Source organism: Lutra lutra, chromosome 16 (genome assembly GCF_902655055.1).
Source record: "Lutra lutra chromosome 16, mLutLut1.2, whole genome shotgun sequence".
In the NCBI taxonomy this organism is placed as follows: Eukaryota; Metazoa; Chordata; class Mammalia; order Carnivora; family Mustelidae; genus Lutra; species Lutra lutra.
In genome coordinates, this window is record NC_062293.1 from 3,386,000 (window position 1) to 3,399,255 (window position 13,256).

The 13,256-nt window shown below is 58.6% G+C and overlaps 1 protein-coding gene across 7 annotated transcripts in view; it reads left to right on the forward strand.

The window, feature by feature from the left end:
- The window catches only part of DNAH17 (dynein axonemal heavy chain 17), a 91,392-nt gene that overhangs the window by 18,019 nt on the left and 60,117 nt on the right, over positions 1-13,256 (forward strand). For 6 of the 7 annotated variants that reach the window (XM_047706478.1, XM_047706482.1, XM_047706480.1 and 3 more), the window contains 8 exons: positions 431-539; positions 1,433-1,536; positions 2,755-2,895; positions 5,005-5,148; positions 7,575-7,757; positions 10,214-10,468; positions 11,616-11,785; positions 12,314-12,536. In XM_047706478.1, the coding sequence (XP_047562434.1) occupies positions 431-539; positions 1,433-1,536; positions 2,755-2,895; positions 5,005-5,148; positions 7,575-7,757; positions 10,214-10,468; positions 11,616-11,785; positions 12,314-12,536 (1,329 nt within the window). The remainder of the gene's footprint in view (positions 1-430; positions 540-1,432; positions 1,537-2,754; positions 2,896-5,004; positions 5,149-7,574; positions 7,758-10,213; positions 10,469-11,615; positions 11,786-12,313; positions 12,537-13,256) is intronic. The other variant, XM_047706479.1, reaches the window with a different exon arrangement.

The window sequence follows — 13,256 nt, forward strand, 5'->3', positions numbered from 1 at the left end:
AGCCGAAGGCAGCGGCTTAACCCACTGAGCCACCCAGGCACCCCTCACGTTTGGGATTTCTGACCAAGGAGAGGTTCTGAGCCCACATGCTCCCGCATCCTGTGTCTGTTTCTCTGAGTTTATTTTTATGATTCTGAGCCAAGTGAAGACAGGTTAGGATTACACATCCCCACCGTCCCATGATCCCCTTCCATTTCTACCCCACACCATGGGGAACTAAGAGTGAAGTATACGTCTATAACCGCGATAATAAAAATAGTTTGACATGTTGAGATCTCCCGGATTTGATTTATACATGATTCCCAATGAAGTGACACTGACTGTAATTGGTTTGGTTGCTACCGTGTGATAAGACCCTTCCTGTGAGACCATTTGAAAATCTGGTTGGATTGGGAACGGAGGCCCTGAAACCCCAGTCTTTGTGTTTCAGATAAAGACCACGGTGATGGACGTGGAGTTTCCACTCATAGAGTCGGAGCTGAAAGCCATTGACGTCAAGCTGTCGCGCGCCGAAACCACGCTCTTCTGGAATAGCGAAGGTACAAGGTCACGTTCGTCTCACTCTGAGTTCAGCGCGGGCGAGGGGGGGCGGTGTCCAAGCTGCCCAGCGTCTGTCCTAGGACACAGGCGAGGGGCTGGGTGGTCCTCTTTGCCTGCAACAGGGTTATGTTTAAGGCCAAAAGTTGGGTCCCCCTGCTTGTCCTGTCCCAAAGAGACCATTTGCTGTCCCTTACAAAGGAATCAGGCAAAGACCTCCTGGGGACCTCCAAGGGTCACGAAGTTTCCACAGTGGGCTTGTGGGGCCCTGGGGCTCCATGGTGGGTTCCCACGCAGGGGCAGCAGGTGGGCCAAGGGTAGGCATCAGGGAGGCAGCAGTGTGCCCGTGAGACAGAAGACCGCCTCCCTGACCTCCCCCACCGCCTCTGGTGGGCATCTCTCCCCACCGCCCGGCTCTCCCAGCACCTGCGACTAGCCTGGTGCCATCTTCTTAGCCCTCTCTGGCCGTATCCTGCCTCCATCGTGTCAGTGAGAGAGTGGGATGGTCCACCTGCCGGAAACTGGGGTCGGCCCGGACTTCCTATGCAAAGAAGCCTGTGCTTTTTCTTGTCACTGCTGCCCGGGGCTCACTTCCTTCCAGCCACCGCGGCCCAGGACGCTGCAACGAGTCACGTGTCTCCAGCGCTCTGCTGGTGGCTGGAGGGGCAGGGGCGCGTGGGACGCAGGGTCCCCCGGTGGAACTAATGACCCACCTATTTGGGGATGGGGAAGTTCTGCTCCCAGAGAGAAGCCGTGGCATTCCGGGAACTCGGGAGGCGCGGCGGACGTATTTCCAAGAGCCGTCTCAGGACGATGAGCCGTCAGCCGGCCCCAGAGAAGCTCTCCTTTTACTGAACTGTTCGTTTTGTAAGATACCTTTACGTTTACCTTTTAGGTGTGTTAGAATATATTCAAGAGATGCGAGAGATTCTCCATAACTTGCAGAACAGGATACAGAAAGCAAAGCAGAACATAGAAGGGATTTCTCAGGCCATGAAGGTGATTAAACGGCAAGGCACGGAGCCGGGCTGCATTGAAGGCCCAGGAGAGGGTCCTGGGGAAAAGGGGCCACGCAGAGATGCTCACAGAAAGTGCCAAAGGCAGTAGGAACTTGCTGTTGGAGGCTCTGGGGCACACGATGATGTCAAGGTGGCCCCAAGGCTGGGAAGTCCCGGGCCCACAGAATTCAGCTCTGATCTGTTCTGCTGAACTCCGCAAGGGTGTCTGTGGGGTCCCCTCCACACCAGGCCAGCCCTGGGGACAAGGGACAGGAAGGTGCTGGGAGACTCAGCCCCACTCAGTGAAACTCCGAAGTGACTTTCACTGTAGCCCAATCCAGAAAACCGGGGGCGGGGGTGTCCTTCACTAGCCTCCCCATGGTCTCCCCTCGAGGCCCTGATCCGCAGGGGCATCTACAGAGCACAGCCCAAGGGAAGACTGGACTGCCGCCCATTAATGGACGACGTCTACTGTGTAACTGCGTTTCCCCTTTACAACAGTTGTGTTAAAGCTCTATTTCTCCATTGATGTATCAAAGTTAAATAATGCCTGTGCCCCACCAGCTACCGCCCACTATGGGCCCCCCAGGGGACGTCAGGTCACGCGACTTCCCCACCTCCCTCTCCAGCCCGCCAGCCTCTGAGCCGGGAGATCTTCACGTGTTGGACTCGAGCAGTCACTGGGTTCGGATCTCCCTGCGTTTCATTGCCATCTGTGTGTCATTGATGAAAATTTAAAACGAACAAACAAAAGATTTAATTATCGGGTAATAGAGTAAAAGCGAAATCCTAATTACAGATGACAAGTGTCCTTGCGACAGAACTCCCAACTGGAGGAGGCCAGAGGCCCCCACTCCCCACCCTTCCCTGTCCCCACAGCAGGTCAGGAGCCCCCACAAAAGGGGCAAGTCCCCCCTGGGCCTGCTCTTGGGAGCTGTGGACACGCTGCCCAGCTCTGACCATCCACCCCTCGCCCTGGATGCCGGCCCCAGGTTGGGTCCTCTGGGCCTGCTTGGGTGAAGCCTTCCAGGGGTCTCCAGGCCGCCCCACGCCCCTGACTGGTTTTGAGGCCAACAAGGTTCTCTGCTCAACGGTCCCTCCGGGGTCCCCAGGCATCTCCGACGGACAAGAACATTGGAACCAAGGAGCATGAGGGGAAACAACGAGACCACAGGCATTGTCCCCACATGCTTTCCTCACGCCCACCTTTTCCCTGCAGGACTGGTCGGCCAACCCGCTGTTTGAGAGAAAGGACAACAAGAAGGAGGCCCTGCTGGACTTGGACGGAAGGGCGGTCAGCCTCAACAAGCGTTACACGATGATCAAGGAGGCCGGCCTGAAGATCCAAGCCATGGTCGCGGTAAGGACTCGCCCAGAAGGGGCCTCAAGAGGCCGCCCCCACTTCTAGTAGAAGAGGGAGAGCCAGAAACACCCTAAAAATGACTTTGGGGTCACAGATGTCCACTGTCTCAATCTGGGAGTCTCACTTTTAAGCAGCAACTGCCCTAAATGGACCCCGTTAGCCAGCTTCCTCTTGCGATGAGTCTGCCCTCCTCTGCGCTAAGGGGTCAGCAACCCCCCCCGACCCCGCACAAAATCGGTATAGACAAGTGACATCTTTGTGCAAAGTCAACACGTCTCGTTTCCCTGAGCTGCACGGGATGAGGGTGGGCGCTGGGTGCATCCCTGCTGTCCCTCACGGCTCCCCCTCTGGAGCGCGAGTGGGGAACAGAGCAGGTAAATGCATGAGGAACGTGAAACGTGCGTGTGCAGTGTAGACCAGGACGGTGCGATGGCCCCCGTGTCCGGTGCTGCGGAGAGCGTAGGTCATCCCTTTCCTCCAACAGCCTCAACAGCCGTGGGCCACTGTTCCCGCTGGCTCGAGCCGAGGGAGGAGGCCAGACGCTCACTGGCTGCCCCGGAAGCCACGTGCCTGGGTGTCTGCCAGCGGGGGGTCGTGCGTCTTCCTCACTTGGCAGCCGCCGTTGTCCGGCTCGTGCGTTAGCTCATCTCCGAGGCAATGGGCAAGGCAGAGCTCTGGTCGCCCCGAGAAGGAGAAAGTTCTCCCTTGAGCTCCAGATATTTCCAGGGCAGTTTTCTGGGGGCTTCCCCATGCCCGGGTGCAAATCATGAATAAGGATTTCAATGATGACCATCACCCCAGAAAGCCCCTGGGTCCCGCTGGGGGAGGGTCTGTCGCTGTTCGCAGGATCCAGCCTTTGCTGGGAAGGTGACTGCCCCAGCGGAGTGACGTGATTGGACCAAAAAATAGTTCGTCTCGTTTTCAGATCCTCTTCCTTCCCCCTTTGGCACGGTGCCAGCAGGTCCCTTCAAATGAAAACGTTAAACTGCAAACATATGACTTGGAAGAATTAACCAATTAATTTTGTTAACACTCTCAGGTGTGCTGGAAATAGGGCCCAGGCAAGATAAGTTTGGCTGCGGTAAGGGACAGGTTCACAGCACAGCAGTCCAGCGAGAGGACAGGAGAGGAGGCAGGGTGGCAGGGAACAGGAACCTAGAGAAGTAGAGGCCAGCAAGCCACCAAGACAAGGCTTCGTTGTCATATTTGCCAGAGTTTCCTCTGCACATGATCATCATTTGAACCATTTCTTTCCACCTTCTACTGAAGTTATTTAAGCTTGTGTCTGCTTTCTTCTATTAAAAGACAACTGCCTGAGGGGACAGACTGGTTCATCTTCATCTTTGTGTTCCCTGTGGCACTCGGTGTCTTACACACTCATCCATCCTCTCACCCACACATCCATCCTTCCATCCATCCATCAGTCCATCAGTCCATCCACCCACCCATCCATCCTTCCATCTACACATCTACCCACCCAGCCACACATCGATCTACTCATCCATCCATCATCCATCCATCCATCCATCCACCCATCCACCCATCTGTCCACCCATCCACTTATCTACCCATCATCCACCCACTTATCCATCCATCCATCCATCCACCAGCTCCTGCTTTGCCCCAGGCCTCCTGCTGCATGCTGAAGGCAGAGTGGTGGAAGGGACAGTCAACACCTATCCTCATATAGCTTGACATCAAAGGGAGGTACAGACTAGACACAAATAAACACAATCATTCAGAGTTGTCATCTGTGCCACGGTAGGCCCAAATAATGGATTGCTAGAGGGAATACAGGTGAGAGGCAGGACAGAAGCCAAACCTGAGATGAACGGGGGTTGCTGAAGGAGGGCTTTCCTTTGTGAGGAGGTGACACTTGGGCTGAAACCTAGAAGAAGCCAGACCTGGCAAGAATGGGAGGGAGCAGCCTGTGCAAAGACTCTGACATAGGAAAGCGCCTGACACGTTCGAGAAGCAAGAAGTGGCCGTGTGTCTGAAGCAGGTGTGCAGGGACGAGGGCAGCCCAGAGAGTCGCCGAGCGGGTTGGTTAAAGAGAGAGCGAGCGAACCTGTGGTACGGCAGCCAACTGTGTGGTCCTGTTTGCAGGAAAACGCTGAACTGTTCAGAGCAGATACGACGGGCCAGTCCTGGAAGGACTACGTCAACTATGTGGACACCATGGTCCTGGACGAGTTTGACAATTTCATCCGCAAATCTCTGAATTACTTCATAGACAACATGGTCATGGATGTGAGTCATAAACACAAGATATGCATGTATTTGTTGCTATAAATAAGTTGTTACACATATAAGGTCTATCTTGGGTTCTATGGTTGGCTGTTTCCTGACGAATGACCAGGCTAGCACGTTACAAACAAACAGACATTAGAGCCTGCAGAGGATAGACTACGTGCTCTGGCTTTAAAACTGAATGTCCCGTACCCCAGGACCCTCTCTAGTCCCCAGTGCTCGGACCATCTGGTCACCTTCCATCCGCCGCAGCATTGATCGGCTACAGAATACCCAAACGGTCCTGCCTTGTTGCCAGGTGAGGGGAAGCAGCCTCCACTGTCCCCGACTCAGGTGGGTTGGGCAGGGGGTACGCCCCAGTCATCTACATCAGCTACTAACCTGCCCAATGGGGCCCTCAGGGTCCGTGGGGTCCAAGGAAGTGCAAAATAGGTCAGCAAAAAGGTTGTGCTGCTAATTTCATCCTGGCGTCCTCCAGCATTTTCCATGGGGTTGAGCCCTCTCCCTCCCATGTATTTTTCATTACAATAATTCCCAAATGATTTTGAATACTGCCAGCGAGAGAAGATCAAGGTCCCCGTACCAGGCGTAGGCACAGGAAGGATGGCGGGAGGACAGCACGACGTCCTTGTGCTAACCGCGGAGGTTGGGCGAGTCACTCGGAGCCGGGCACGTGTGTCTCACAGGCCAGGTGTCACCGGACACAGACCTGAAATTCTGTCAGTGAAGGTCACCGTCACTACCGGCCGCAAGGCTCACCCAGCAACCCACATAGTGCAAAGTGTCCACAAGTCACAGTCAAAACCATAAGGACAGAATGTCCTTCTCCCCAAATTCCAGGGAGTCCCCCTATTTGCAAGAGGGCAGGCAGCAGGAGCAGACGCCCGGGGGAGGTTTCAGAGCCTGGTCATCCGAGTTTGTGACAACTGACTTTTTGTACCAATTAGCAGTTCACTTGTCCACCAGCAAACACTGTCCGTTGGTCAGAGAGAAGACCAGTGGGTTCTCGAGTCAACCGCCCATGGGGCCTCCATGGGACTGTGTTCGGAAAATTAGCAGCCGTGGAGTGGGTCTCATGGCCTCCTGTGGACCTTGACCTGTACTCCTAGAATCCCTGGTGTGTTGGGCTAACCTCCCTGAGGTCCCCTGACCCGTGAGGCCGGCCCCTCCGCCTCACAGCCTCGCAAGGGGGCTCCAGGAACACACCGGGCTATGGCGCCCACCGGATTTACGGATGGGATCCTCCCGGGCCTTGTCCTTTCTGGAGCACTGCGCGAGCCAGCCTGCCCCCATCCAGACCCAGAGTCTTTTAGGAGCTCGACCAGTTGGTGGCGACACAATTTTGCCATGGAAATAAAAAGTAAATGAGAGACACTAAAAAGATCACAGTGAAACGTGAAGAAAATGACTAATAATAATGAATACCCTCCTTCATGAGGAGAGGCGTCCGTTTTCCAAACACTGGGGCGCAGACGGGCGCCGAGCTGGGACCTGTGCTCCTCCCTGGCATATCGTCTCGCGGACGTCGACGGGTGCCCAGCGTCCCGTGGGAAATAGCGGGAGATGACACTGTCCTGCTTCTGTCGCTGACCTTTGCGGCATCGTGACTGACGCGTTCTCAGTTTCTGGGATAGTCTAGCGTGCGACCGGGCCGTACCCCGTCTTGCTTCACACTCGCAGGGTTCCCCGTGGTGGTTTCGCTCAGCCCGAGATACGCCTGGTTGTGATCCGCTATTGTCCACTCCGCGGCTCGCTGGGGTTCCTGTCACATGATAGAAACGCCGGTGCCTCCCAGAACCTCGTCCTTGGAGATCCGACACCAAGCCGTCGACCAGTTATTTTATCTTTCGCGGCACAATTCTTCTACTGTCCGTTAGTTACGCAGCGACGACACTCACGGCGGACTCCCCAGAACCATGGACGTGAGCCTTGTGCTTTCTGGAGCACGGCAATGCCCGTCCTGCACAGCCGTGACCCCACCGGCGCCAGGAAGGGAACCGGCCACCTCTCCCTCGACTCCGACGTTATGACTTACTTTGTCCTCACAATAACCCCAAGAGATGGGGACAGTTGGTGTCTCTGGTCTATAAAACAATCACCCTCATTTTATGTATCTGGGGAAACTGGGAGGTCAGGCGTGTTGTCCGAGGCCACGGGGCTGGGAAGTAGCAGACGCAAACTTGGCACCAAGGCCATGGGCTCTCCCCAGCCCTTCTGTGGGTGTGCTGACCCCCTCCAGCCTGCACCGGGCCCCGTGGCCATGTTTGTGGTTTCCTCTGGTTCCCTCGAGGGGCCCTAGGGAAGGGTGCTCTCCCAGGTGACCCCAGCCTGCCTCGGTCGGCCCTGGGGTGCCTTGAGAGAACATCGGGGCCTTGGGAGTGGCTCCACCGAGCTCAAGGCCTTGACCCCGGGCTGGCCTGTTGCAGGAGAGTGTGGCACCCCTGTTCGAGGTCCGCATGGAGCTGGATGAGGTCGGGCTGGTCTTCCATCCATCCCTGGAGATGGGCACAGACAACAGCCTACTGACGCTGATCGAGAGCCTGGTCAACGACATCTACAACACGGCCAAGCTCATCCCCAGGCTGGCCAAGGGCCAAATGAGCTACAAGGTCAGTCTGGGCCCGCAAGGCCCGGGCAGTGGCCTCCCCCCTCCCGCTGCCTTCCTCACCCTGTGGTGTCCCGTCACTCACAGTTTGAACGCCCATGGCTCTGAGTGCGAGAAGCAGCCCAGAGGTGTGTCTCAGGTCCCAGGGGGACAAACTGCTTCCCTCCCCACTTTGGAAATCCCGTCCTCCTTCCTGGAGTGGCTTCTCTTCGGTCGGCCAGTTTGCACGCCCACTGCTCACAGGGTGTGCCCCCCCATGTCCTGATGTCTCCCTCGCTTCTCCTAGCGCTGTGGGCCCCTCCGCACGCAGGCGTTTCGACGACCGTGTGCGTCCGGGTTCCGGCAACGCATTAAACCCCTTTAAGCAAAACAGGTCAGACTGTCTGGACACGGAAGGCACGGGAAGTTTTGCTTCCCCGAGGGGAGGTCTGAGGGGGTGTGTGCATCGGGGCATTGTGTGAGAGTCAGACGAAAACTGGAAAAGCCTACGGGCCACCAAACGGGGGAGCTGCTTCAATAGACTCCGGTCCGTCCAGACAAAGGCCCCTGCGCGAGTCGCCGGCACCTGCGGGGCCGGGAAGGTGCCGGTGGCAGGTCACAGCTCAGCGAGGTGTGGGGCAGCGTTTAGGATCTGAGTTCACTCGTTGAGAGAGACAACAATCTGTCTTTCTCTGGATACGCTCCAAACTGTTAGGGGGCTCAGTTCTGGAAACAGGGTGGGGGTACGGAGGGAGAGGGGGGCAGACCCAGGGATGCAAAGAGGTTTTCATTTCGAATACGCCCGCGTTGCTTGAGGTTTTTGATAACAAGAGGCGTGAATTACTTGCAGTAAACATTTCCAAGACGCTCCGTAGTGTCAGGGAAGAAGGTACATGTGCACTTGTATGCGTGTGAGTGCTTGTGTGTGGGCGTGTGTGCGCGGTGAGGAGGGGGTCCAGAGGAAACAGCTCGCAGAGCAAGGACAGCTGTCCAGGGCAGCGGAGGGCACCTCGAGTCTGAAAGGGCGGGAGGGGTCTCCAGACCGACAGCGTCAGGCAAAAGGGAGGTGCCCGGGCCAAGCGCTCCAGGGTCCAGAATAGAGTCTGTCACCAGAGGTCAGCTCAGGTGTGGACGTGGGACCCAGTGTGCTCCGGAGTCTGGTGGGACGCATGTGTGGAGCTCCCGCTCCCTGCTGTGGGGCTCTGGGGGGACCCACCTGCTGATGAAGACTCACGAGGAGGAGGACAGAGCAAGGCAGGGGTCCTGTCTGCTGCCCGGAACACCGCCCAGTCTGCGTTCCCCACGCGTGGGCCCCACTTGTGCCCCTGGGATCTTAATTTGCCGAGGTGGCAGAGTGGGGAGAGGTCAGCGCCATGGAGAGAAAAGTTAATGCTGTTCAGGGTTCCCATAGAAACGAGAGGCCTGGCCAGCGGTGTAGGGCTGCGGGGTCACAGCCCGTGCAGAGGTGGGAGTGAGGGGCAAGCCCGGGCCAGAGCCTTTCCGGAGGTCTCTGCAGGAAAAAGCGAGGCAGCTCGGGAAACCGCTGAGCCGGTTTGCGTGAGTTGGTGGCCCTGGGCTCCGGGGGTCACCTGCAGTGAGCGGGTACCTGACCCTGGGCCACGCAGGGTAGGAGGAGTGTTGGACAAAGCAGGTGGGGGGTGTGGCTCTGGACTCGGGGCTGGTTGGTTTGCGTATGAAGGGTATGTTCCCTTCTGAGTCTTCGTCTCTCTCGGCATTGGCTAGTCCCCAGAAGGGCAGGTCTCCCAGCCAGAAAGAGTTTTTGAGATGTCAAGGCATCTTAAGATACAGAAGATAAAAACCACAGTTAATACACGCCGCCCCGCCTCGAGAGTCTGCCGCTCCACGAGTCAATGAGTTGTCTCGTTGCTTAAACCAACTTGGGTTAGGTTCTCTGTTGCTCGAAACTCAAAAGATTCTGTCCCTATCAGGCCCCCCAGTTCCCCGCTCTAGCCGTCCACGCACGACTTCCTTTAGCTCCTCAGACATCTGCTTCCTCCCAGCACAGGGCCTTTGCACGTGCTTGGCTGCTCCTCTTGCTCTTGGCCTAGCCATCCACGGGTTCTCGAAACAACAGTCACTTCCTCAGGGAACATTCCCTGACGTCCTCCTGCTGCACATTAAAGCAAGGCTCCGAGTCTGTAATTCTCGGAGCGGTGTCTGACCACACCCCCAGCTGCCCAGCGCCCCCCCACCTCATGTGGCACACACAGCAGGTGCCAAGTTACTCTTGCATGAATGAATCGGGAGGTGCGAGCCGTCCTGGGGTCTGCAGGACAAGAGTCCCTTTCACTAGTCTCTCGGGAGGACATGGCCCATTGACAAATGGCTCTGTTTTCCATCTCGGGAGGTTAGCGACACCTCCACCGGCAGAAAGACGCCCTGCCGGGCAGAGAGATCCCATCGAAGCTGTGACCTCCGGCCAAACGCACACTGGTCTGCTCCCCTCCTGCCCCCTTGCAGGCAGACCTGGAAGACATGACAGACCTCATAGAGATGAGGGAGGAGATGTCCAACCTGGTCATCGGCGCCATGAAGGAGGCCGAGGAGTACCAGGACTCCTTCGAGAGGTACGCCTACCTCTGGACGGATGACCCCCGGGAGTTCATGAAAAACTTCCTGATCTACGGGCGTGCGGTCACCCCAGAGGACTTGGACACCCAGGCTGAAGAGACCCTCTCCAAGACGCCGCCCAGCCTCACCCAGTTTCAGCAGCAGGTGTGTGCCCGCTGCCTCACCCCTGTGATTCCTGCCCCCTCCCCAGGGGTCAGGGCTGCTCGCTGGGCTTGGGTCAAACCTTGGATGAAAGGTTTTATTTTTTAAAAACTTATTTTAAAGAGTTTATCTATTTATTTGAGAGAGAGAGAGAGGGAAAGAGAAGGCATGAGCATAGGGGAGAGGGGGAAGCAGACTCCCCACTGAGCAGGGAGCCCGACATGGGGCTCAATCCCAGGACCCCAAGACCATGACCTGAGCTGAAGGCAGACGCTTCACTGACGGAGCCCCCCAGGCGCCCCAGGTGAATGGTTTTTAAATGTGGGTTTTATTATTATTCTGGTTTGGTGTCTCCCAATGGAGCAGGTGCCTGACATGGAAAAGAGCTTGTGACTCACGGGTTCCAGAAGGAGGGGGCACACCCCGCCCCGCAGGGCCATGGAGGAAGCCCCAGGGTCCGTCTGAGGCAGAGGGACAGAGGGGAAGGCGGACCCGCAGCCTGTCTTGTGGTTTTTACGGGAAAGAATGGGCTTGGATGGGCGCGTGGGAGTCCTGCCAGTGGACTGCCGGGTGTACCCTGGAGCGGGTTGTCATCTGGTCCCTGGCCCTGGGGTGATTAGGACAGGGGAATATTGGCCCCGAGTGCAAAGACGGCGGGTGGGGTGTGGGCTCTGGGTTGTTCGTATACGTAAGATGGGCTCCCTGGGGAGTGGTCTGCTCTCGGGTCGTCAGCCCTGGGAGGGGGCAGTGCCCTCAGGGTCTTTCCCTCCCAGGAAAGACAGAACACAAGACCACAGTGACTACGCACACCTTCCCTCTTTCCCAGGCACGGGGGGAGAGAGACGCCTGTGAGCGCAGGGACGCACCCACAGGGGAGATGGGCGGGTGGGGGTCGGCTGGGGGTTCCGAGAGCCCCGAGAGTGCAGAGCGGTGTGGCGAGGGCTGTGGTTCCCGTGACCACATTCACCCCTGAGCTCCCGGCCTGTTCTTCAGAAACCCGGCTGGCCTTGCCCAAGGCCGTCCCCTTCCGACAGGCTTGGGGGCTGCGGGGGTCCCAGGGAGGGCTGGGAGAAGAAGGAGAAGTGACCCGCGGGAAGGGCCGCCCGCCTCCCTGGGCGGCCCGATGGTGAGCCGCGGCCGTGTTTCCCAGATCGACTCCTACGAGAAGCTGTACGAGGAGGTGTCCAGGTGCGAGAACACCAGGGTGTTCAGCGGGTGGCTACAGTGCGACTGCCGCCCCTTCAAGCAGGCCCTGCTGAACGTCATCAGGCGTTGGAGCTTCATGTTCAAGCAGCACCTGACCAACCACGTCATCAGCAGGTGGGCACCCGTCCTGCCGCGTCCCGACCTTGACCACGCCTGGGGACAGCTGGACAGACGCCTTCGTGGTGCTGAGGGCGGAGGGGGCGCTCCTGCCGGGCAGGTGAGGGGGAAGGTCAGCATCGAGGGCGGCAGCCCCCCCACCATCCAGGGTGGGCCCGGTGGACAGGCGCCGCCCGGCGGTGAGTGGACGCCCTGGGCTTCATGGGGCCCGACTCACTGAGCGCCTTCATGTCATGTGGCCGGGGGACCGGTGACTGTGCCGTCACAGGTGGTGGTTGGGGCCGTGGGAGGCCAAGAGGCCGTGCAGGTGGGCTGAGTTCCGTCCTCGAGGCCCGTTGGAGCAGAGCCGGGGGCGCGTAGGTGGGGGTCAAGACCGGGTGTCCCGAGGCGGACAGGAGCCCCCCTCACTCGGCAGGGCCCTGCTGCATGACCGGGAGGCCCCCACTGCCGACCGCCCCCCGCCACAGGCCTCACCAGCCGCCCCATGGAGGGTGGCACCCCTCACGGGGGCCTCTCGTTTGACAGCCTGGCTGACCTGGAAACCTTCATGAAAGTCGTCAGGGCGGGCTTGACCAAGAGCCTCAAGGAGGGGGACTACGACGGTCTCGTGGAGGTGATGGGTCACCTGATGAAGGTCAAGGAGAGGCAGGCGGCCACCGACAACATGTTTGAGCCCCTGAAGCAAACCATTGAGCTGCTCAAGTCCTATGGGGAGGAGATCCCGGAGGAGACGCACACGAAGCTGCAGGTGGACGGGCTGGGGCCACGCCGCGAGGGACAGGGGGCAGGGGGGCGAGGGGCGGGGTGGAACCAGTGCAGGGAAGGTAGGGGGAGCAGCCCCGTGCTGGGGGCCTTGCAACTGGAGTGCAGGCTGTTGTGATGGGGACAAAGCCCCTCACGTGGGACCAGCAGGATGGACCCCCTCCTCTGGGTTCGGGAATTTGGAATATGGAGGTGGGAGAGGGCTCCCCGCAGAGGAAGGGACGGTGAGGTGACCTCCAGGGTGGGGCCGGGGGTTCCTCCGTTGATTGTTGAATTAAAAATGACTTCCTATCCCACCCCTGCCCGCAAGGACGGGTCAACCCCAGATGCAGGGGACGGGGGACAGACAGCAGGGTCCGCGGAGGCCCTGCGGAGGTTAGGGACACGGCCGTGAGGCCGAGGGAGGGCCGGCTGTGGCAGGAGCTCCCTGACCTGGAAGGCCCGTGTGGCATGCGGCTGGCCAAGGCACGGTGGGAGGAGGAGGGCTCCAGGCCGCCCGGGACCGCACTTTGCAGCTAATTTGGAAATGGTCAGAGCAGCTTTGGGTGCCAGCTGGGCTGGGGACGAGGGGAAGGACGAGGGGAAGGGTCCTGAAGCCACAGCCCAGCCACCCCCTGGAGGGTCCCCCCATCCCTTTCTCCACTCCCTGTCCTGCTCTGGATCCACGCCGAAACCCCGCGGCAGAGGGGACAGCAGAAGTGCAGGG